General features: G+C 34.8%; 1 protein-coding gene across 2 annotated transcripts in view; it reads left to right on the top strand.

Moving 5' to 3' along the window:
- The window catches only part of LOC149801700 (enhancer of mRNA-decapping protein 3-like), a 55,078-nt gene that overhangs the window by 3,901 nt on the left and 24,055 nt on the right, over positions 1 to 27,122 (top strand). For both annotated transcript variants that reach the window (XR_016420715.1, XM_089955970.1), the window contains exons 2-6: positions 6,614 to 6,793; positions 11,092 to 11,423; positions 20,682 to 20,993; positions 24,308 to 24,461; positions 25,348 to 25,565. Coding sequence is in view for 1 of the 2 variants with exons in the window: in XM_089955970.1 (XP_089812096.1) it covers positions 6,630 to 6,793; positions 11,092 to 11,423; positions 20,682 to 20,993; positions 24,308 to 24,461; positions 25,348 to 25,565 (1,180 nt within the window). In the remaining variant the exon portion in view is untranslated. The remainder of the gene's footprint in view (positions 1 to 6,613; positions 6,794 to 11,091; positions 11,424 to 20,681; positions 20,994 to 24,307; positions 24,462 to 25,347; positions 25,566 to 27,122) is intronic.

The following is a 27,122-nucleotide window of genomic DNA, read 5'->3' as shown; positions in this document are numbered from 1 at the left end:
TTGGAACTAATCACCTTATGGCCCTCAATTAATTGCACATTTACAACATTATTATACATAGTTGCATACACAATAACAAAGGCACGTAGTTGCACACACAATAAAAGGACATATAATTTGTACACACAATAAAAAAGGGCACATACAATATTAATTATTTAAAGTGGAAAACAAAACTGAAATAATACATAAAAGTTTATACATGTACTGTACCTGCCCCACCCCCATAATAATAAGGTAAATTTTCATATGGAAATAAAAAACAGCATTTTGTAAGAACATGCACCAACTAGAGCCATGTATATACATAAACGCAAAGGCAGTGTAATAGAAGGTTTGGGAATTCGTACTCTAAGTTGTAATGTTTTTGGTCAAATCAGACATGTTCCAATGAAATGGATTATAATTAAATGCACTTATATTTATACTTTTTCTAAGTTTCATTAGGATTCTGTTTGAAATTTGTGTCCAGAAAAATTTACAACATTTTAGAGTTCTTTAATTGGTTTTGGAATGGAATGACAATGAAATGTTTCTTAAATTGGGAGTCTGGCTTTTTTTTTATTTCTAGCCTTAATTAGTTCCTTAAAATATATTGGAGCCATATTACTTGAAATTTTGTGCACAAGTTTAGCCTCTATTTAGTGTCAACATTTTAATATAGTTCTTTGCATTTACAGTGTATGTTGTTTATTGCATTTACAGTGTATGCTGTTTATTGTATTTACGGTGTATGCTGTTTATTGCATTTACAGTGTATGTTGTTTATTGCATTATCTAGAATGAGTCTGCAAGTGGAGTAATTTGCAAATTTTCTTCTCAGAAGTGTTTTGCCAAATGGATTTACAGTATAACATAAGGTTGTATAACGAGCTTGTAATACATTAACTTACATGTATCATGTATGTTTGGTTGATAGTCATGATCTATCTATGTCCGATAACCACTGAAATGAAATGACTTTATGACTTATGAATTGAATATATTCATTCCGTTGCAAATTGTTGTTAGCCACTTCTGAAGGATTTTGTCATGAGCAAACCATTTGTCGGTAAATTTTATTCAACTTAATTTTCAGATGGTTGTTTTTGACTTTGTCTCATTTTTTGGGTAGTAATCAGATGCCTGGATTAAAGTCCTTGAAGGCCCTAGGCACTTACGTTTTATAGGCCCTAGGCACTTATGTTTTATAGGCCCTACGTTTTGTGGCTTTTTGATGGATGCATTTTTTTACATCACTGCTTCTCTGTGTATACACTTTTCAGTAACATGGTAATTAACAATACATTTATTCAAGAATATATCATTGTTACAGTTTTTATCATACAAAGGAAGAAAAAAAAAACATGGTCTTTTTTTCATAGACCCTTTAGAACTCGTAGGACCTAGGCATGGTGCCTACTGTGCCTATTAGATAATATGGCTCTGATATTAGTTCAGACTTGCCCATGTTTCCTTTTGTTATAATTTCCATTCACCAGAACCACTCCAGTGGCCTATGCAGTGGACAGAGCAACATGTGGCTGGGTGGAACATGATACTACATGTATGTGGCATGATGCCCCATTGCTATACATTGCCATTAACGGCCACATTGTGGACATTGGAGTGATATGACAGGAAAATTGTTAAAGCTGTGTTAAAAATCAAGCTCACACAAACATCCATACGCCAGGAATCTTCTAAATTAGATTATCTGCAGGAACACCTATAGGTCTGATTTTAGCTGAACTCTAATAGAGTCATCTGTGTATAGGTCGTTAGATGAAATACCATTGCCTGTTTTCAGAGGCAGATTGTTTATAAAAACAAGTGGATCCAGGATTGATAACTGTAGTAATCAACATATAATTGGTTCTTCAGTTTGGTGAATTATGTTACAGTTTGATGGGTACATATCATTGTCATAATATGTTAATGAAAAAACATTTTGGAGCAAGAGTATCCAAAAAACAGTACATGTGTGTTGTGGAAAATTGTACACAAACACCATAAAGAACAGTTTTCAAACTTGTTGCAGCTGGCTATACTTACTATGTATAAGCCCCTTAAGGCAGCAGTCAATGAAAGGGGTTCTCAGTACAGAACAATATTCAGTAATGATAATGATTCAACCACAGATAAGGAACAGCTCAGAAACAATCAACAAATTAACAGATTAATGCTTATGCAACTTGAGTCAATATATTTTAAAGCTTTTGATTTCAGTAGCAGTCTTACATAGTGGAGCAGGAAGAAAGAAAGATGGATATTGAAGTGTTGTGTAAATATTGAACTATATGGTCATTTCCCCCTCCCCCTCATTTTTGTTATACTTCCCCCTTATTTTGATGACAAGGTGGAAAATCCCCTCCCACCATGATACAATCACGGGAGCATCTCAGAAGTTTGTGGCTTCCTTTCATGGTGCCTTCTAATTTCTCCACTCCAAACCCAAGTTTGTATAAACAAGTTTAAACAGCCAGCAATGTTATCGCAGAAAAAAAATCATCAGGTGGTACATTCGATCACCGATAAGGAAGTTAAAATCAAAATCTGCGACATTGGCGAAGCCCATGAAAATCCCTGAATACACTTTTTAAGACATTATTATTCATACTTTTAACACATTAACCCCTGGGTATGAATTTAAGTGGCAGGAGGTAGTAGCCTACTGCCGAGCTCTGTAGCGTCAAGGTCATGTATGATACAATAAAGTGGTTGGTATTATAGAAAGGTAGACAGATGTAGCTCTACAATGATACCAGATAATCTGGAATTTCTAGCTGTACTACAAAATACAAAGGGATAAACCTCATTTTTTGGACCAGATTTTTTTCTACCCAAAATTCGCTGGTGGTTGGAATCTGATTTTGTGTCCGGATTTTAGACTTTTTGGTCTCAGATCTAAGGCAGAATTGAAAACAGACAGATGAACCTTTGCAAAAAGTAGGATAAGATGGGCATTTGGAATAAAGACTGGTCTCGATACAAAATGAATGGGTCCATTAAGCAAAAAAAAAGAAAAAGAACTTAAGCTTTTACCCTTCTGCTGATGTGTGAGCCAAATAGCCAATGAAAAACTATGTTTCTAACACAACTAGGCAGTTTGTTATTGGAAGATCACCTGGAAGTGCTGTTTTAGGATATATTCAGAAATAGCTTTCAAAATGTGTTTCCTACTCGAATTTCAGATGAAAACGGCAAAAACCTCCAGGGGTTAATGTGTTAAGAAGAAAAAAATATTTTTTATGTGCAAGAAAAATACATGTATATGAAATTTTCAGGAGCTATGTTATATCCAAATTATTGTTATTATGCAGCATGCTACAGTAGTGTCATGCTGTATTATGTTGTTTACACAATGTTCCTAGAAAGGTACACCATTTACTTTATTTTGGATTACAGTCAGTTATAAAATACATTAATACATAACTTAAATCATGGAGGAAAAAAGCCAGCAAAGAATACAAATTAAATATGCATAACACTCATCCTGATCAGGTCAAAATTGGCTGTGCCAAGGCAAAGTTTACTATTTATTTGCCCCAGGGCCAAGTAAATAGATTCTTATTCATACATTGAGAATAAATCTGCATTTTCTACCTTAAAAGAAGCTAAGAGGCCAATGTTAACAATGCTTAGCATCTAGAGTACATGAATTATTTAATACTCTTATTAATTTTGCCTTCTGGTTGATGGTTTAGAACATGTTTCAAAGGAAGCTACTTAATTACTAAAATGATCCAGATGATGAAAATATTGTTTGGGGTGATGACAGCAGGTTAAAAACCTTTCTAATATATGGCTCCTCATTTGCATAGATAATAAGTGACATAATTTGTATACCAAATTGAAAAATTTCAGTTTCACACCGAGCCCTTGTTTTTTTTATGGTATTTTCATTTTGAGTTGACACCTTTGATAATTTAGGCATTTAAATGTAGATAGAACCGGTTTTATGCTTCCTCCAGGCCACTGGTATTTTCAAGTATGTACAGCTTTATTAAATAATCACCACACAAAATTAAGACACTTGTAAAAAGGTATGTAGTAGAGGTACATGGTATTACTGGTTTACAACATTATTTTTTTATAGTATGTACTACACATTTTTCACTGCACCAATACTTAAATAGTTTCCCTCAGTAATGGATGGAAATTCCAGTGTAATCTTGTTAAAAATTATATTTTCATTTTTCTTGACAAAAAATAATTAAGAAAAATTATTATTATTATTATTATTATTATTAATATTTTACAAAAGACCTGTATTTGTCACAAATTAATTTTGAATATTACAAATATAATTATATTTAAAATCCTAATCGCAGTGTTTCCCAAAGTATAGTACTCATACCACAAGTGGTATGCAAAACGATTTCTGGGGGGTACGAGACAGAAAATAAATCTCAAAAAATTTGCTATAAAACCCCACTACGGCACAAGGAGATTGGCTACACCTAAAAAACCAATATCCCAAAAGGGGTAGCTGAATATTATAAATTTGGGAAACACTGCTTTAGTCACATATTGGGTGGCCAAATGCCATGTTGTGAAAGATTTTTGTGCTAAATCCAGCTTTTGGGAAAATGTTGAATTTTAAATAAATGTCATTGTTTATCTATTTACTAGCATATGTTAATGTGTTAAGTACATGTATTCTTTTGTAAGATTGCAAATCATCAGAAGATTTTCAGGAGAGCAGTTGTAAAGTTTTGCCTTGAGAAAGCCAAAGGGAAAGTTAGCCAACTGGAGTAATGATGCTGTAAGCAGAGTGTTGTGTTCTCTCTGCACCACTGAGAAAACCCACCATTTCCCATATGTGCTGTCAGTCTGGTGGACCTTCACACTGAACAGTTCTGTCCACCCCTTGTTATAAATGTTGCCCCTGACATATTGTTTGATATGGTCAACTCATGCAGGTTTAATAGATTGGATTCATATTAAACATCTGCTGTTAGAGTTATTTTTATTCGATAAAAATCCCTAATGTTCCTTGAGATTTCCAGTATGTGGGTTAACAAGATGTTTATTCATGATTTTACCAACTTGAAGTGAGTGACCCTTGCCTTTTGTGGGATTTTTGGGATTAGAGGTGCTGCAGGATAAATGCATGGATCCATTCCATTCCACTGTATGGATGAATCTGATGTCTAATATCGTGTTATCTGTACTCCTCCCGAACAGAAAGGCATATAGTCTTGGGGTTTCATCAGAATTGTAATGTATAGTTTGTCCTGGATAAAAATGGTGCTGATCTGATGGCCAATCTTGAAAATCTTACAAGGATGGTGAACATGGGGTTTTCACTCAAATACATTTTATGACATCTGGTTGATCCTATTAAAAATGGGGCCTATCTGATCTTCAGCATGGCCACCACATTGGCAGTGTTGAAAATATTGAAATTGCTAATCCCCCTGAATGTAAAGTAATATTGCTGTCGGATTTTAACTGAAAGACTTCTTACGATGTTTAGCTGGTCCAAAATGAAAAGTGTTGATCTGATGTCCGATTTGGACACTATAGTGGCCATCTTGAAAATATTGTTATAGTTAATCCTCCTGAATAAAATGTAATATTGCCACGTGGTTTTGACCAGAAAACTTGTGGTATAAATGTAGTTGGTCCAATATGAAAATGATTTTGATTGAATGTCTAGTGTGGTCACCACATTGACCATGGTTATATGGGTTTTTTACTTAACAACTTCTTATGATGGTTGGCCCTAATGGTGCCATTCAGACATTCAGTATGCCTGCCACAGAGGCCATCTTGAAAACATTTTCACCACAATTTCTCATATCAGCATGGGGTTTTCACTAAAATACTTCTTATGGTGCCTAGTTAGTCATAAATGAACATGGTGCCAATCTGACGTGTAGAACATGTTTGTGTCTCGTGGGTCGGTGGTTCTTTTTGAGGTTTTCCCGGGTTCTTCCTCCACCATTAATAGTGGCCGCCATGTATAGCATATCGTGTGCTGAAAAAATGGCATTAAACCCCACAACAACAACAACATGTGTGTGACTGTTCACATCAGGTCTGAGCTAACAGCCTTCCCATTGACTTTTGGTAAGGAGATAAGGTGAGGCTGAATATGGTGATTGATATGTTTGCAAGACATAGCAGACCCTAAACTTTTGGATGATATCATGGAACTTATTCAGCATATTAAATGCACAGAATTAGTGGTCTGTTCTTAAAAAAAATGTCACAACATGAACGAATACTAATTTTTAACTGTGACCTGCATTAGTGGCTGTCAAAATAACTACTGGCATCAAAATTTGCTCAGACCGCTACAAAATGTATTGTCTTTCTTTTCCATTTTAAAAGAAAGAGATGCACTGTGTAATTACCAACAAAATCAAGGTTATTGATGCAAGTTTAGCTACTGCCAGAATTTTGTTTAGTTGGAACCTATAGTGCTAATTTGCATAGATAAGTAAGTCTTTAACACTTTCCTTCATTCCATTTGCTTGCAGAATGATGTACAATTGGTGGATTGCTAATAAGCAAATGTAATAGTATGATGCAAAATAGGATAAAATTATGAAACTCAAATAATGTTAAATTAATGCTTACATCATATCTTTTTTCATTAACATTTTTACTTGTAATATTGCAGATTAGTATTGGTGAAGATGAGTATAAATTGGATAGGATGTCTGGTCTCCCTTGACTGTGGAGATGTCCTTGGAACTTACCAAGGTCAGGTCAAGGCGGTGGACAACAATGGGCAGACATTGACAATTTGCCATACCTACAGGAATGGTATTGCATGTGAAATCCCAGAGATCACCATTAAGTGAGTATTTATGGTGTTATCAAATCTGGTCAGGCTGATCTCATAATTAACATTGGAGAAGCTGGACAGTTATTATTTCTTATTTTATTACTCCTTATTCCAAGAAAATATCAGAATATAGTGATTGAAAAACAGGTGGGCATTCCAAGCTTGCTTTGAATATTTTGTTCTCAGCATGTTAGGAAAATAAATGTGTTTGATAATTGCTTAACAAGTGTTTGATACCTTTTGCAAAGGAAAACGTGTTCCTGAAATACAGTGCATGGGTTCAAAATGAAAACCACACCTCAAATGAGTAACAGTAGGAGGGTTTAAAGGCAAAAACACAGTACTGGCTATATGTAGTTGATTAAAAGTAAAGTTCTAAAACACTTAAATATGAAGAAAGATAAAGCCATCCAAATGAAGATAAATATGGGCTTAAAGTGCATATAAAATAAACAGTAAAGGTAAAACAAAAATTAAATATAGTTGAAACATGCATTAAACTTTTGTGAAATGTCTTATTTTAGATTACATGAAACCTTTTGACTCTGGCTTCTAAAATGTCTTTTTTTGCCAGACATGTTCAGATGATGAGCTGATATGCCTGGTTTCTAACTCGGCATGTCAAACATTTGACATGTGGAGTCCATAATTATTCCGTGCAGTATTATTCTGTTAATTATTTTGCTCAAATTATTCCAACACCTTTGAGTCCCAAAGCATAAGACAATGCAGCTCTGAAAGCCTGTCACACAATCTCTTGCAGATCTCTAGACATTTCCAAATCTTTCTGTTGATTGATAGCCCAGGTGTCTTTATTTTGGGAGTGTTACAGGTAACATTACTCCATGACGACATTAATGTGTGGAAGCACATACAATACCTTAAAACAGCATATGGTCAAAGCCCAAGGTAAATGGAATAGGTGGTAGCAACAAACCTTTATTTTAACCTGCCATAAAATGTTATTTTGGAGATCAGTTCATTATCAGATTATGCCAAATATGTCTGCATTATAAATATTTTGTATTTTGGGGGGCTTACATCTGCAGCAGATGAAGTCATGCAGGCATTCAGCACTAATACAGTAATGGGTATACTTTTCAAGACTTCGATTATAAATACCTTTAAATGGCAATTATTTGCTTTATTTCAATTCTCTTACATTCGTATTCCTTGAAAAGTCATTGTATACACTTTCTGAGAAATACATAGGGAAAAATAAATGTCATGTGGACATTTTTGGATGAGGCCAGCCTGAAGGTGTGATCCAATACTAACTGGAATGAATGTTGTATGCTGTGAGGTCACGAAGGAAGCTGTGCATGTTGAAAAAAATGCATACTGATGGACCTTTCATCATCTTTTTTGGATCCACCTGTACAAGTCCATGGTGATCAGTAATTTTTATCTGAAAGTTTTTTTGATGACATTTAAGGTGTAGAACATTAAACAATCAGGATTGAATAGACTGGTTAAACTGCATAATCCCATTGATATAAACTTTACCTAATATGAATTATAATTTTTTTGTCTAATCAATCGAAAAGCATAAAATAAGGTTGTTGGATGATTCATTATTAAGTTTATTTTTTTATTTAAAAGAATTGGAGAGGGAAATTACAGAATGAATGGATAATTCTAAAATGAGCAAAACAAGTTCAGATTGGAAAACAAGCACTTTCAGTACATCATTTCAGGAAATATGTAAATATTTTTCTGTTTTTATCATTATTACATCTTCTCTGTCAGTCTTTGCAATACATTTAATCATTATACAGGGTGGTAGGTTAATTTGGGGGAAGGGAAAAATGTCCCAAAAGGGCAGAAAACTTTTGAAAGCCCTAATGTTGACTTTGTGATATTGCCATCCGTATGCATGTGACAAGTTTCACACTTCTTCATATTCTCATAAACTGCTCACTCATTTCACATTATAGCGAGGGTGCATTCATTTTGGGGATGAAAAATGTATCAGAAGTAGGGGTGAAATGGTTCATCAGTATATCATTGCATCGATACCATTACTGTACTGATCACATATTGATACAAGAGGTAAGGAATAAATACAAAGTATACTAAATATGTTTAGATCTTTTTAATCTTCATCACTCATGACTAATTATTTGTCATTTGCATAGGTATTCTGGAAATTGAGAATATATCTGAGACAGTTGTTGCAGGCACCGACACTCAATTTTGTTAGTAAAAATGAAATAGACTATTGAGAACACTCGCTTGACTTGTACAAAAGAACACAAATTGATGTGGTTCATAATCTGGCCTCATGTGCCAATTGCATGATAATTCTCCTATCCACACAGCATGTTCAGGATAAAGGAGAGATTCCAAATGTGTTCTACCTGTATAAGGAAATACTTTGCTCATTGTTTAATAACCACTTTTACATGAAGTTTCTATGTTGATTTGTATCTGATCTGCTGTGGTCAAATTTGAAAGCTATATTACAAATGTGTCAAGCTTGATATAAATGGTTGTTAAACAAGCTTTGATTGGCACATTGGGTCCTAGAACAAGCATTCTGTCCTAGTTTGAACCTTGTATCAAGGAAGTTTTTCAAATGCTTGTTTACGTTTCAGATGACAGTTTCTTTCTGCCAATGCTGGCTGATGATTGTGATGATGAAAATGATTTTAATGGTTATGAAATATATCAGGTTATTGGAGCTGGGAAATGTTAATGGAGATCTTGAGTCCTAAATTGGTGTTAAATACAAGTCTGATGTACGATTGACAAAAATGGACAGCATGCCTGTCAAATCTCTTTCAGTGCTGTTTCAAAAATAAATGCAGAATTTGCAAAATAAATTAAAAGCATTTATTCAAGAAAGTGGAACTTGGGCAGAGCTTATGTTAGTGAAAAATCTTATTTTGGAGTAGAAGCATCCGAAAGATAATACCTGTGAGCTTGGAAAATTGTCAGTAACAAGCCATAAAGAACAGGTGCCCAACTTATTTGAGATGATCTGAGCTAACTATGTACATTCACCATCAGACAGAAGCACAGAACGATACACATACACAGAATATGCTCAGAAATAATAGATTAATGCTTGTACAAATGAAGGTGACACCTTTTAAGATTTTGATTTTTACGAAAGCTATTACAGAGTGGAGCAGGAAAAAAGACAGATAATTTAGTGTTAAGTAAATGTTGAACTATGGCTGTTTCCTCCTTCCTGTCCTTTTTTCCTATTCCAACTTTATTTTTGTGACAGGAAGAATATTTCTCCCCTTAGATAAAATCCTGGTAGCATCTCTGCTTAAATCATACATGGGAACACATTTGGAATCTGTATTTTTATGCAGAGATATTTAATCAGTGATTGTATGTGCAGACAGGATAAATAAAATCACCACAGAACCATTGAGGGGGCATATTTTTTGTAATAGAATGGGAGTAGGTTATGTCATTAGTTTTCTTTCTTCACTAACAAAAACAAGCACATGTGGCTGTGGCAAATTTTCACCTGCGGGAAGTATAATGTGATAGATTTTGTTGATATTCATCCCCAATCCTATGCCTGGTCTCTTTCTAGATGAGATTTTCTTTGTACAAGGAAACTTCATTATTTTGTCAGTTTTGAAGATAACATTGTTGTGTCTTCCAAGGTTAAGTAACACATAGAACTGATTATAAGATGTTTATAATGCATTCATGCATTGCAAACAAAGAGCATGGTGGCTGAAATGAGTCCTGCATCTGTTCAGATGGAACATATGGCCTAAAATGTTGAATACAAATCACTGACAACTTGAAGGTAAGCTGTTTGAGAGTATTTTTGTGTTCTTGTCATTGATGTGAATGGCATTTAAATAGATGCCATGTATCTTGTCATTGATGTGAATGGCATTTAAATAGATGCCATGTATCTTGTCATTGATGTGAATGGCATTTAAATAGATGCCATGTATATGTCTGACTGTAATCTGCATACTGGAAATAAAACATAAAAAAGGGCACCATCTACCACTGACAAATGTTCTGAAGAAGGAAAGACCATCAAGTTCACATGTGTATCGATAATGTATCATATCGAAGGCTGTGTATTGTGAATCCTATCAATATGTGGCACAGTTGTATCGTTTCACCCCTACCCAGAAGGGCCAAAAGGTTTCATAAACCCTAATGTAGATTATGTGATATGCCAGCTGTGCTTGTATGCATGTGACAAGTTTAACAATTTCTTCATTTCCTCTTACATTGTGTAATTCAGTGACTTTGATCAAGGTGAATCGGCCTATCTCAATTACTGTTTACCTATCTGTTAATTACTAACTTCTGTTTTCAAGTGCTGCTGATATAAAAGACCTTAAGCTAGTTAAAGGTCCGGAAGAGGCAGCCTGCATAATGTTAAAGCCCACAACACCTTCCAAACTCAGAACTGAAGAGACAGAGCAGGAAGCTGTAGCCCCTACTGTGAAAGTGTTAGAGCCACAAATTGGTGGCTACCCAGATAGTAATCATGACAGTAATAGTTTCCATGTATCACCCAGTGGCTACAGACAACAGACACCTACTAGGGACAGAGGAGAGAATTTTCAATTTTACAGAAATGGAAATAGTCCAAGATACACACCAACAAAAGAAGATCAAGTGGAATTGAGATCACGCAGAAATTCAGGTAGAGTATGCTTAGCAAAGTGTTGGATGACTCTGCAGCAGGTGGTCATTGATAACTGTTGTATGTGCACAAGTTCAATTACTGCATGATAGTATATGGGGCTAAGCCACCAGGTTATCAGCCAATGAAAACACTTCAAGCAAACAAATACAGCATGATGAATTATCAGTTCTTTAAATGACCTTGTTAGATTGTATTTTCACAACACTGATACTCATGAGATTACTGTATATACTCGTGTAAAAGTCAAATAATTTAGGAAAAAATAAAGGCCTGGAAAAAAGGACTTTGGCTTATCTGTGGGCCAGGGTCTAAACTTTAATGATTTTATGATTTTTTTTTGTTGACTACCATACTTACTAAGCTGTTATAAACTACTAGGATTGCTTTTGTTATTATTGAAATAAATGTAAATAAAGACTTCATAATTTAGAGGCCAGGTTCAAGTTTACCCGGAAGACCAGGCAGTACTATAATCTACAGTACTTACACGACACAAATCATCTTGTTTATTCCCAAGCAGATTAGATGTAGATTTTGCTTTATTTGTTTTTTTGACCAAATCACATTCTTCTAGGTAACACTTAAGCTAGTCGGTAATAGCTGTTTCATTTACATTGATCCACGCACTTGTTACTTTTTTTCAGTGATATATTTGATGCTACAAACTGAGGTAGTCTTTATGAAAAGTTACACACATTTAATTGTGCATGGCACAACCAGCATAACTGTTACATGTTCATGAAAGAGTGGTAATAATAAAGGCTAAAATTCTGAATATAGATCAACTAAGATCATCATTATTCTATTTTACTCTTGTGTTTTGGCTGAACAAAATCATAACTTTCAACAAAATGGAAAGCAGGATGTTTTGGCATCTCCTTTGTTTATAGTTGGGGCATTTGTCTTTTGTTTTCCGACAGCAATACAGGCCAGTTAATCATTAAAACCCTGAAACTGGCTTGGGTTAAGAGGGAATTTTGACCGACAACTATACGAGTACTTTGATGTGTAATTGCCCTTCACTCTGTAACATTAGCACAATTACCATAGTTTGTAAAACGGGCTGTAAGGTAGCTTAAATCAAAGCAAATTACGACTCAGTTTTTACGGTAATAATTTTTAAACATTATTTCTGAAACTTTATTATTGTATTTTTGTACTTTTCATTAAAGTTTAATGTACTGGTGCCCATGATTCGAATCCAAGGGACATATTTCATTCAGTGGAATGTACTACATTCAGCACATTCAAACTTAAAATGTACATGCAGTGGTGCCATTATGTAAATACGCTTACTAGCCTAACTGCAAGCATTGAATCAAACCCAGTTGTTGTTCATTGTTGTCATACTGGGATAATATTTTAAGGAGGTATTTACAATTTCAAGACAAAATAAAAACATAATTATTGGGTGCAGTTATGTAACAAGTCTAATGCAATAAACAAACAATAGTCAAATCAAAGGGAGAGGTAGTGTTAAGCAATCAAGTTATGCACAATTCTGAATCAGGCTAAAACAATAAGAAAACAGAAAATTAAATAAATGTTTTGACTTTTCAAACAAATTTATACCATTTCTATGTTATAATTGTACATGCCAATCCCAAGAGAGTAATTTTAATTTTTGCTAATGCAAGTTTGCCTAAAAAAATGCATTTAGAACTTACTGTGTGCATCTTGTGGTGTCTTCTTGGACTTTTGGGTTGGCTTATACGTTAGTCATGTACTTTTTAGTGTTTATACCTATTCAGTTTGAGGGGTTGGCTTATACGCACTGGGTTTATACACGAGTATATACAGTAACTTTTGATTTCAATCCACGAAGTAAATGCATTGAAATTAATGAAATGCACTTTATTTACGTAAGTATCCATTTCCATTATGAGCTGATTAAATGACAGTAATGAGTCATTTTAATTTTTTTACTTGATTGTACAGACATTACTTGATTGTACAGAGAGTGACTTCAGTGTGCAGTATTCAAAGCAAATCAATTACATGTATGCTAAAGGAGTGGTCTGTGTTTGTATTGAAACAACAAGCTTTTTGTTATGATCAGTTTAAAAGAATATAAGGCTGTCACTGTGTCTGAAGTAACTATTCCACCTAAGAGACATATGCCAGACTCTGTAGCAGCAAAAAATGTCAAATATGACACAAATAAGAGACAAAGAAATTTTCAGTCACATGGAGATGATAATTATTCAAGGCTTGAAGTCATTGACTCAGAAGGGATGATGTTTTGCGGTTATTGCAGGAAATATCCCATAATGAAAAGGTTGGAAACTTAGCCATTGTATTTTTAAATAGAACTGGCGATTCAGGATTTGATCAAGCAAGTCAGTGCAGCACAGTATATGCAAGACACTAACCAGAATGTTCAGATAATCCCTGAAGTAAGACTTGATAACACTCCACTTTTTAAAATGAATGAGAATGAAATGAAAAACAACAAATGAAAGCTCTCTTTAACACAGTATACACCCTAGCCATGTTTTTCTTAGTATGGAAATGCTGTGTGTCCTCCAGAGACAACCAAAAAAAGCAGTCTTAAGCTTGGTGCTGGTTGTAAGAACAGACTCAGTTCAACAGCCTTGGTTAGAAAGATCTGAATTCCAGTAAATTCTTTTCCATTCTTTCTGATAGAAGCTTTGATGCTACCATATCTGAACAAGAAATATTGTATTCAAAAGATCTTGACAGTAACAAAAGCTTAAGACCTTTGAAGAAATAAATATGTCATACATAGTTTCTTTTGTTTTCAGTATTGATTAAGTACATCTCATTGAACCTAGGCAAGAGATTGAAATTTTGAGACATGTGAAATTGCAGACAGGACAACTTGAATTGTCTGAAACCACTTATCCTTGACAAGTGGTTGAAAAAACATGTGATCAGCCCTGCAGATGTACTCATTGTGATTGAAAATGGAATTTTTGTTTTCATAAAACTTCCTTTTGCCTCATCTGTCCATTAGATAACATGAGCTCATGGTATGACCTTGCACCTGTCCATTAACATTTGTTTGTGAACCACTCTGGAGGCCATGGTTTTGATTGGATTTCGATCAGACTTTGAAAATAGTGTTATATTTAGGCTCTTACAAAACGCAACAAGAAAAGAGTGAAGACAGCAAGCTTTGTAAAATTTAACAAATAATTTATTTCCCTAGAAAAACAAGATAAAAATGAGAAAAAGAGCTAAAGTTTTACAAATCAAATCCAAAAATAAACCAAGAATTAAAGAATTGAAGTCCTAGTAATAAAATGTCCTAATGAAACTGAGTTTGAATCCCAATGAATTCCAAACTGGAAAGCGATGACATATGCTGTGGTCAGCGTCATACTGATGCGTCAACAGTTCTTTGTTGAATCATAGAAAATAATATTCCAGTTTTTGAATTCTTTGTAAATCTTGATAACTGTTCTTGTCCAAGAATTAATTTAGAGCACAAGTATTTCCAGGGACAAAGATTCTTGGAATCTGAATAATTTGAAGAAAAAGTTAAAAATTCAACTCAAACTGGCCACAGCATAAAACATTTTGACTTCTCAAGTGTTATGGCAAGAATGACTATTCTTTGTCAATGCATCAATAATAAATCTAGCTATGGCACAAAACAGATGCCTAGATGCAGGTCAATCCTCTGGAAAAACAAGAATTTGAAACAGTTGTTACATGTTATTTGTCATGTATTCCAAGTATGACTTTGATTTCACTTTATGAATCTACTCTAAGAAAGAATAAAAAGTTGTTTACTTCAACTCTTACTGATTTCTGAATCAAGGTCAGGAACTAGGTCAGCATTAGATACAAAGTTTTTGTTATTAGTGTTTATGAAAAATAGGTCAAACTGAACTGAATTTCTGGAAAATGAATTTCGGGAAAATGTCAAATCCAGTAAATAAAATTACATTACAGTAACTTGTAATGGAATAAAAAGTTTAAAACTAACAAACAATGAAATCAAATAAAAATTAAATCAAATATACATAACACTTCCCCCCATAAAGAAAAAGAAAGATTTATATAATAAAGCTTTCTTTTTACCATAGATTAATTATAAATGAAGCTTAAGAAAAACATAAAAAGAACTTTTATGAATTATACAAAGTATACATAAAATAATACATTTTTATACATGGGAAAATGTATCTGCTATTACATGATCTTTTCCCTTAATGTGCCTGATTATCATTATTATATTCCTAACAACAAACTCCACCTTAGTAGTCTTTGATTTTTATTTTTCATCTTGCCAATGAAAGTAAGGGGGTTGTGATTACTAAACACAACAATCAAAGAAGGAGCTGAACTAATGTAAACTTCAAAATGTTGTAATGCCAATATCAAAGCCAAACATTCCTTTTCGATTGTTGAATAATCTCCTTGGTGCTTATTTAGTTTCTTAGAAAAATAGTACACTGGATGATGAACACCATTTTCATCTTCTTGAATCAATGCTGCTCCTACCCCAACATCACTTGCATCAACAGACAGTTTAAATGATTGACTGAAATTTGGAGCTGTTAGAACTGGTGCACTTTTAAGTATGGCTTTTAACTTACCAAAAGACTCCTGACATTTTCCAGTCCAATGGAACTTGTTTTTCTTGCTCAATAAATTTATCAGGGGTTCTGCAATTATGGAAAATTGGAACAAAATTTCTGATAGTATCCAGCCATACCTAAAAATTGCATCAGTTGCATTTTACTTACAGGCACAGGGAATTCAGAGATAGCCTTGACCTTAGCATCTATAGGTTTAACTTGTCCATGTCCCATGATATGTCCTATAAAAGTTACACTAGCACAACAGAACTCACTTTTGGATAAATTGATTGTCAAATTTGCATAAGTGAGTTCTCAAAGAATTTCCAAATTGTTGCTAGATGTTCTTTCCAGGTGCCCTTGTAGATGATGACCTCATCGATGTAAGCATCACGATTATCTAGACCAGATGTAATCATATTCATGAGACGTTGAAAAGTACTTGGCTAACCTTTCATCCTAAACGACATCATTTTATATTGATAAAGTCCATCTGGAGTCACAAATGCCAAGTTTCCTTCACTCTTTCTATCAGTGGAATTTGCCAAAATCCTTTCAGAATGTCACATTTAGTGACATACGTGGCATTTCTGATTTTATCAATGCAGTCGTCAATTCTTGGTAATGGAAATGAATCTGTTTTTGTCACACTGTTAACCTTCCTATAATCAGTGCACATACGGAAAGTTTTATTTGGTTTTGGAACAAGTATACATGGTGAACTCCAGTCACTTACTGGGTTCTGTGAAATAATTTTCCAGCAAATATTGAATTTTTTTTCTTCAAGTATTCCTCTTTGAGAGGGTTCATCCTGTACGGGTGTTGTTTCATAGGTTTGGAATTTACAATTTCGTCATGGAAAATTTTGTTCTTGTAGGAACATCTGGAAATAAGTGCTCTATTGAAATAGTAACTGTTTAAGTTCATTCCTTTCTTGCTGTTGCAATGTGAAAGTTTCTGGTCCACATCATTCATAATTTTTGAATTCCGAAGACTTGTCACTCCAAAATCAGTAGAGTCTGATGGTATTCCTTCACTTAGGTACAACTAAATTAGTTGCATGTTTAACCTGGCTACCTCTCTCAATATACTCCTTTAACATGTTTATGTGGCAAACTTGTTTTTGTTTCTGCATCTCAGTAGCATTTATGATGTAATTTAAATCATTTACTTACTTTTTAATTGTGTAGGGACCATGATACTTGGCCTGAAGAGGATTTTGTGGTATGGGCAAGAGAGCCACAACTCTATCACCAGACTGAAAACTCCCTTCCTATGAGTTTTTATCATACCTTTATTTCATTTTTGAGTGAGTAGAATGCAGATTCACTCTTGCAACCTCACAAGCCTTTGACAACTTATACTTAAAATTGGAAACATAATCGAGAAGATTAATTTCAGTATCTTCGTTAGAAAGAAGTTTCTCTTTCAACAGCTTCAATGGTCCATGCACAGTGTGTCCAAAAACCGGCTCAAAGGGACTGAATCCTAAAGATTCTTGAACTGATTCCCTAATGGCAAACAATAGTAAATGAATGCCTTCATCCCAATCTTTACCTGTATCAAAGCAGCATGATTGAATCATATTTTTCAAAGTCTGATGAAATCTTTCTAAAGCCCCTTGGCTCTTAGGATGATAGGCAGAAGATTTGAACTGTTGGATGCCTAATTTATACATAACTTGCTGGAAAATTCCAGAAATGAAATTCGACCCTTGGTCAGATTGGACAGATTTGGGAAGGCCCGATTGAGTAAAAAAAAACTTTGTCAAAGCTTTTGCTCTTGTTTTAGATTTAATATTCCTGAAAGGAATTGCCTCTAGAGACCTTGTTGATGCACATTTATGGTCAACAAGTATTGGTTACCTGACTTGGTCTTAAGTAAGGGACCAACACAATCTAGTATTATTCTGCTAAATGGTTCATTGAAGGCAGGAGTAGGTTGTAGATGAGCCTTATGTATCTTCTGATTGAGTTTTCCTACCATTTGACAAGTATGACAAGATCTACAGTATTTATAAACATCACTTTTGATTTTTGGCCAATAGAAGTGAATCAAGATCTTGTGATAAGTCTCATTAATCCCTAAATGACCAGCCAAAGGAGTTTCATGGGCCAGACTAAGTATTTCCTGTCTGTATGATTTTGGAACTACAGTTTGATAGTTCACTGACCACTTGTCACCAGCATGTACCTCGGGAGGTTTCCATTTTCTCATAAGAATTCCATTTTTAATGAAATAACAGACAGATTTTTCATTGGCTTCAGTTTCACTAATGGCCTTTTGAAACAAACAGGAGATTTCAGGAACTTTTTCCTGTTTGATGACAAGTGATTGTTGTTTGTTACCCTGATTAGGATAAAGAGAATGAGTAGTTAAAAGAGGATTACTGTGATCAGTACCTTCTGATTGATCCAAACAAGGAGTGAAAGTAACCTCATCAAAAGCCTGACCAATACATGTGTCAGCTAAAGGAATACTTTCCTGATCAACATTCTCAAGAGCTTTCTTTGCCATAGCTCTGGTAACTGCACAAGCTGGGTATAAATTAGGGAATTCTTTTTCAGTAGGATTGACTTCTGATCCAAACAAGGCTTGTCAGTTACAAGTGGATTAAACCACAACCTTATCTCCAGCTAGGTCATTGCCTAGTAATAAATGAATGCCCTCAACGGGTAAAGCAGACACTGTTCTGACTGGCATGGTCCTAAGACTAAGTCTGATGACAGATTTACACAGTGGAGAGGAACATTAACAAAACTGCACTCTACTTCCTGAATAAGAACTCTTTCATTAGAAGAAGACTTCTCAGAAAAAGGCAGAGTACCTGATAATAAAAAGACTTGGAGAAGCTTCTGTGTCCCTTGAAATTTTCATAGGGATGGGATTGGCTAAATCATACAAGAGTGATATAGAACCCTTCGACATGAATAGTTCATAATTCTCCATAACAAAATCAGACTGGGTATTATTAGACCCAACAAATGTATTGCTTTCAGTACACGACTGTGACCTTGACCTCCCAGAAATAAGAGCATTTGGAATAGGTCTGTCTTGATTCTGATGCTTATTTTTCAGTTTGTAGCAATCAGACATATAGTGTCCTTTCTTGCAATATATACACATAGGAAGAGACAAGGATTTTTTTATCAAGCTTTAAAGTTGTGCCAGATTGAGATTTTGAAGGACTTGTATTAGGCTGAAATACTTTTCTGCCAGAAGACTGCTGAGTGGAAGACTTGCCTACAAAAGGAACTTGATGAGCTAAAGAATACTCGTCAGCGGCACGAGCAGCTTTTTCCAGGGTTTCGACCCTATGCTCATCAAGATAAATTCTAATGTCACTATGATAACCATGTGACGGTGTCTGCTACACACAAAAGCATATAACACTGATTAAGTTGCATCATTTTTTGGTGATGTGTGCTTGGTCGTGATGGAATACGGGATAGTGTGTGAATGCAAGTGATGGGTCCTGTTTACCTACAGATCTGGTTCAAGTCTCCATAGAGTACAAATTACAAATTCTCTAACCTGTATGATAGTATTATTTGTATTAAATATTATTTATACCTACTATTACCAAGCATTCTTCTGTAGAATCCAGGGATAGTACTTTCAGTTCTGTATATATATATATAAATATATACACATACATTCATACACACAGACACACAAAGGACATGTACTCTCAGGTTTGGATGCTTGAAATTTAAATTTGAACCATTTCTGACACATGGAAATTCCAAACTGTTTTTATGACACGTTAATTTGGGATGAAGCATCGTTCTTAATTACCCTTAATTTGCCTCGGGCATAATTTCTTTACTGGTGCTGTCCATAAGATTGACTGCACATGCTAGTGATCAACATAATCTAGACTGCTCTTTACACCAATTGATCTTGGTAAATAGGTTTTTATCATCAATATCTTGGATAAGTTCAGTTACGATTGAAGTCACTGCGTATTAAGTATGCCTTCTGTGTTTGAAAAGGGTTCTTATCTGACAATAGTAAAATATGTAAAATGGCAAAATATAGAGGTCGGAAGATAGTTAACATAGTTTTGTGTTCTTACAAGACTGCATAAGCATGCCTAACAAACTGGTCTACGGTCAAGTTATGTAAGGTGGGTAAACAATATCAGGTCCTCATGGGCCTCTTGTTTTATACTTAGTTCTTGAATGTTTATTTATTAATCAATCCTGCAAGAATAGCCACAAAACACAGTCTGCTAATAAAATGTTAAAAGGTTTTTGATAGCTTTAGATCTCTCAGGCCTTGCCTTCAACCTTTCCTTAATATTTCAGCAGGCACTCATGGAAAGCAAGCCATGCTTGATCATCACCTTAATGTTCCTGTAGTTGTCAAATTCATGTTGTTTTCCACATACCTATCTTTCTTTTAATCTATGATATAGTTGTGAAACTAGATCATTGTATTCATCTTTAGGAGAAATGTAAGAACTAATCATAGCTAGCAAAAACAGGTTACAGTTACTCACATTTCAAATTCCACTGATAACAGAAAGACTTTTCCATGTATCATTATTTCCTTTACAGTGAAGCATATGCAACTTTAAAACATGTATTTGCCTTCATCACAGGGATGAATGCTCATGAAAAGCAGGTCACAGTAACTTACAGATGCTCAAGTGACTTAATCACATATCATTAAGCAGAACTTTTTCTTGTTTTTTTTACAGCCTCTGATGAAAAATATTCGAGAATATCATCAACACCTAGAAAGATTGACTTTAGACGAAAACCCACCATTAGAGAGAACTGTTTCAGTGCTCCTGTTGAATCTATGCTAGACGAGTTTGATTTTGAAAAAAATTTAAAACTTTTTGATAAAAAGGCCGTGTTTGAGGAGATAGAAAATGGACAACCAGAAGTCATTAAAGCGGCTGAGAGTAAATCAAAATATCGACATGATGAAAATATTTTGAATTCAGGACCAGTGACATTCCAACAGATTAAGTTACCTTCTCCATCTGAACAAGAATATGTTACAGGTTAGATTCGAGTCTGTCATTAAATACATATCAAAATATACTTGCTTATAAGCTTAGTCCAAATGCAAAGTGTATCAGCATATTTGGATCTATGCAGTTTGTTAGGAGTAATCAGTAGAACAAAAAACACAGACCCTGATCTTCCAGTGCATAATATATAATGCACTGGTAGATCAGGGTCTGTGTTATTTACTTGTAAGTATATACATTACCAATTATAATGTTAACAGGGAAATGAACTAGAGGGGCAATCCCTTTTTTGATAACTTGGTCTTATTATAATCTGCAATTCATGAAGTTTTCTGTCTGGATCTAAATTTATATATATATAAAAAATATAAGTTAGGGTATTCAGATTATTCAAAATTTATATGAAACTAAACCCCCAAAATATAAATTGCATTTATGGGTGACTGTATGATATTGAAATGCCTTTCCTGGCTCCCAAGTATGTTACAACAGCCAGTAGTAATTTTCTACCATAATATCAACATTTGCTCTCTACAATTGAAGGTCATGAGTTGCTAAGATCAGGAAACTTGGGGACCAGTGTTATTTCCTTGATGTCTCAATTTCATAATTTGGATTGAACTTGATTGAAGTATCTTGAGAATAACAAGTCGGGCTTGGTGTGTGTGTAATTAGGATTTTTAATGTAGCTTTAACAATTTTTCTGTCATATTGCTACGATGTCTGCAGTGCGGCAGTATATAATGATGTCTAGCACTGGGGCATCATGCCACAGACATGTAGCATGATGATGTCCCACCCAGTCATATTATCCTGACACCAGGCCGACCAGTCCTAACACTAAACTCTTAATGCTGAGCGCCAAGCGAGGCAGCTGTAAGTGCCATTTTTATAAGTCTTTGGTATGACTCAGCCTGGGTTTGAACCTACAACCTCCCATTTCTGAGGCAGATGCTCTAACCACTAGACCACCGGAGCGGTCGTCAGGCTTGGTAAATGTCACTGTGCTAGTGTTGTTCAGAACTTAAAGAAATTATAATCACACCATGACTAAGTTTAAATTTTCAACAATCTACAGTGTAAGTTGAACTAAATTGATGACCATATGAACATGGCTTTTCACCAGTAAACTTCTTATGATACCCACTTGGTCTTAAATGAAAATGGTGCTAGTTGTATATCCAATATGGCTGTCTTAAAAATCTTGTCACTTCTCCCTTGAATGGGCAAATGTTATGATGTGGTTTATCACAAAGTCTGAAATAAAAATGGTGCGAGTGATACTTCCAATATTGCTGCCACACTGTTGTAAAAGTCTTCTTGTCACTATTCCACATGAATGAATAATCATTACGACATGGAGTTTTCAACAAAACACTTCTAATGATGTCTATTTTGTCCTAAATGAAAATGGTGCCAAGCTGGTATCAAGCATGTGAAAATCTTAATGCTGAAGAATATCATAGATGGTTTCATTGCTCAACAAGTAAACTGAAGAAATGGTCCTGTCTTGATTTCCTGGGATTTTTTTTCACCCATTGGAGCATCAGCCCCTTCTAGGGTCTCTTGTTGATATTACTGTCTAGTTTTCCCCTACCTTTACTTGAAAAGCAGAGGATATAGTATTTGCATTTCCATCAGTCAATCATACTTTCATTTCCTACCTATAACTTTCAAACCATTTAAGATTAAGGAATACAATTTGGTATACTTGTGCATCATCACTAGGGCATGTTACACTTGACACATTGGAGATTCTGTCTTCAAGGTCAAGGTTCCAATTTCTTTGTTTTCCATGACATTTGTCTTGTGCTCTTCAACTTTCAGTGTATTTGAGATTAAGGGGTGAAACTACATCTAAGTAGTTATGTGTTAGAAACTGTGTTGCATACTAGATTGTAGTCTTGTCTTCAAGGTCAAGGTCATTGCTCCATATTTAAATTTTCCATGACAATTTTCATTCTGTTCTGTAACTTTTCAGTTGTTTGGGATTAAGGGATATAACTTGTTATACTTATACATCATCATTAGAAGCTGTGTCAAATATCACATTTGGGTTCCTATCTTCAAGGTCAGTGTCACAGCTTATTTTCATTTTTTTATGGTTTAAAAGAAGATATGTAAGTTAGTATACTTGCATGTCATCTTTAGAGAGTACATCATTTATTTCATCGGGGTTTCTGTCATGAAGGTCAAGGTCACAAGTTTTTCTGTTTCCATTTTCCTCAAAATTTGAAGCATTTTGAAATTAAAGAATCAACTTTTGTTATATTATCATCAGAAGCTGTGTTGTAAACCACATAGGTGGCCCTTTCTGAACAGTTAAAGTTATGGTTTAAAGTTCTTTTGGTGCTATAATTTGATAGATGCTTGCAACAAAGGGATCAAGTTTGGCATATTTACATATTATCACTAGAAGGTATATTATACCACATTGCAAACTCAGTCTTAAAGGTCAAGGACAAGGTCAAATCACACTATTTGTTTCCTTTCTTAAACTTAAGTGCTGTTAAGGATTTGTTTATTGCATACCCATTTCATCGCATGTGCCTGATATGGCATTCGATACAGCTGTTCAATCGGTATTGCCATATCAAACTACTTGGGTGCTTTCTTTGACATCTCCTTGAAGATAGTTTGAGACACAGTTACTCAAACATTTTATAAATCCCATTTTGATATCTCTTGGACAGTCTGAACTTTTTGTTTAGATTAAAATAAGATCATATGATCCTATGAATCAGTCTGACTGGACTACAATACATTTAGGGAAGGGTCATTAATATTTTGTATTTTCTAATCAAAAGAGGCAAAAATAAATGTATGTGAGGACCAATTTGTGCAAAGAAATGAGAAGTGAAATGAGGCCCAGTTTTATCAGATTTGTTTCCCAGTTGCTTGTACACAGATGCACTTATGACATAAATCAAAATTATGTACTGTACCATTTTTATTTAATAGCCTCCTTGTCCTTTTTATTCCCAGAAAAAATATTGTACCATAATGTAGCTTCAGAAAACTGTCTTTTTACTCCTGAATTTTAAAGTTAGACTCTTGACATTTAGGATTAGACTTCCCAAAGTTTGACCTAGGTATCATGGACTCATTATTCAGAATTTTCTTTATGGCTTAATCCAGGTATGAACAAATCTCATTCATTTTAAAAATACACAGTGCATGATTACCACTCTTCTAAACCTAATAAACAGTTTAATAAAAGGTCATACTTAAAAGCAGGTCACTTTAGTGAAGAGCTATAAAGATAATTACTTGTATGCAAAATTAAGACCTTTGCAGTGGGGACAAAATATAGTCAGATCTAAGATGGGCTTCTTATCTTTCAGATTCAGGTCTAGTCATTCCCAGTATTACTTATGACATGAGATGTAGACTGTTTGCAGCTTCAGAGAAATATGGCTTTTCTGTGGAAAGGAGAATAGAAATGGTAGGGCGGTCAGCCAGTGAAATGGTGCTACAGTTGTTAGGTGGTAGCCATAGGTAAGTTTATACTTTACAGTAGTCAGACATTTAGATTTGTCACTGGTTAGAGATTCTCACTTTGAATATCAAGTATTTCTTCTGTAAAGATAAAATGGTAAGTTACTTGAAGCATGTCTAAACTTAGAAAATACATTATTGTTTCTGATCACAAATAAGTATGTTTCCTAAAAGCTAAACTTAAGTTTGGTTTTACAAAAAAGTAAGGAATTAATCAAGATATCTATATTTTATTTGGGCTCCAGGTGGCCAAGAGGTCTAAAGCACTCGCCTTTACCAATCACTGCCATCTCACCTCAGTCCACATGGGTTCTAGTATCATACTCTGTCAATGTGGGTATATGAGAAAGCTGCCAGTAGCTTCCCAATATTTGGTGGTCCTTTCCAGGGTTTTCCCAGGTTCTTTCTCCACCAGTTATGCTGCCACGTATAACCTATCTTGATGAGGAATGGCATATAACCCAAATCAACAACAACATACTTTATCACATTTGGTCAAGTAAAACATTTTGTTACATACACAGGAAGAAAATAAACTTTATCAAGAAATTGTTTGAGGCATGAATTAAAAACTTGATTAATTAAAGTACACTCTTGTCAAAAGTTCTTTGCAAAATTTTACTTAAATCATTCAGTAGATCAAAAGTTTTAGAATTTCGTAATGTCACATACATCCTATTACACATGTCACCTGCAGAAGACGCTTGTAAAAATTCACATCCAAGAAATCTTTACAACTTTGTCTAAAACAATCAATTTGTTCAAAATCTGAAAGAAAATGAAAATAACATCATTACCTAAAGTTTACTGAATACATTAGTTGTTAATTAGTTACACTGCATAAGACAACCATGTAATTAAAAGTTTGTCTTCTCTTTCTTTTCAGGTTAAATCCTCAAAACGGTCATCAGCTTCCAACAGTTGTGGTTTTATGTTGTCCTCATATTCAGGGAGCTCAGGGGTTGAACTGTGCAAGACAGATTGCCAATCACAATGTCAAAACTGTTGTTGTCATTCCACATCTGGGTCGCATGGAAAAAATTGTGGAAGATGAACTTAACCTATACAAGCTGTGTGACAGGAAAACATTTACTAGTGCCAAAGGTACAAGATCAGATTACAGTGCAATTATATGGTGATTTAAAAAATGATTTTTCAGACTAAATATTACATAACATAGGTAGACAAAAATAATTCTTGATCAGAATACAAAGTGTTGTTGTTGTAGGGTTTAACGCCATTTGTCAGCACAGGATAGGCTATACATGGTGGCCAGTATAACTGGTGGAGGAAAAACCCTGGAAAACTCCGGGAAGAACCACCAACCACGAGAAGCTGCTGGCAGGCTTTCTCATGTACTCATGGTAGCCGAGCCTGAGACTTGAACCCATGCAGACAGAGTTGAGATGGCAGTGATCCAGAACGGTGAGTGCTTTAAACCACTCGGCCACTTGGGGCCCCGAATACAAAGTGTAACGTGTTTGAAAAACTAACAGTAAATTATAAACATTAAATATCAAAGAAGATGTGTAATAACAGCAAACAATTTTGGTCACTGTTGTTGAATTACATGAATACTGTGCAACTAGGTCTGAGATGAGGATATCAGTGGGTAGAAAGGGGAGTTGTAAGAGTTGCCTCCCTTTACATAATTCTTGCTGGATGGCTGAATTCGAAGGTAACAGAGTTATTCTTATGTAACTTGATCAGGTATATATTATTGGAAAAATATTATACACAATAATACTTTGCTTTTTCTGGTCTTCCAAGATAGTAAATGAAAGACATCATGTTTTTAAAAAAAGATTCTTGATATTTGATATTTGTTTGGTGCTCATAAGTGCATCGATGGACTTAATGATATTTAGTATAGTTTTGTGTCCCCTTTTATAGCCAACCTGTTTGTAAGCTAAAATGAGCATATAGAATGATTGCATCCAGCATGCATTGTCATCATTGTTATGTGTTCTCAAAAACAGCTGAGCAAATATCGACCAAACTTTTTTAGGATTGTTCTTCAGGATATGCTCTCCCAAACTATATTAAGGGTTGTTCCCTTAGCAACAGTGTGGCTTACATAGCAACTAACGTGGGAAAGCCTAGCTGGAATATTACTGAATGTTCTATCAAAAGTATGTTGGGGGTGGTTCCCCTTGCAGTGCCCCTTTCTGCTACATCTAAAAAACAGCTGAGTTATGTTCAGTCAAACTTTGTATGACATGATGTATCAAAATTGTGTCCATGGTGGCACCATAGCGGTGGTGTGGCTTTTAAAGCAAGCATATGGAAAACCTGTTTGTATCTTCTCCAGAACAGTTGAGCCAGTATTGATCAAACTTGGTAGGAATGTTTGTTCAGAAGTGATGTATCTCATTTGTATCCAGACTAGCTCCACTAACAATGATGTGGCTTCATAGCAACATGCCCTAGAAAATGCCCCTGTCAAGTTTGATCAGAATTGGATTATATATTCTGAAGATGTTGAAAATTTCATATTATTCCTCTGGATTGGTTGGGTTTGGTGTTTTATGGGACATTAGCACAAGTAGGTTATTTAGTAATGAGGCAATAGGAGTAAAGTGCCTTGTCCATGGACACACCAGCATTGTTGACTCGGGCTGATAATGGTAGGATTCAAAACTGACACCCATTGGCGGTGCA

The sequence above is a fragment of the Sinohyriopsis cumingii genome, chromosome 4 (genome assembly GCF_028554795.1).
Source record: "Sinohyriopsis cumingii isolate HCF-2022 chromosome 4, ASM2855479v2, whole genome shotgun sequence".
NCBI lineage: Eukaryota > Metazoa > Mollusca > Bivalvia > Unionida > Unionidae > Sinohyriopsis > Sinohyriopsis cumingii.
The sequence above is the reverse complement of the archived record's forward strand: the minus strand, read 5'-3'. Positions and strand labels throughout refer to the sequence as shown.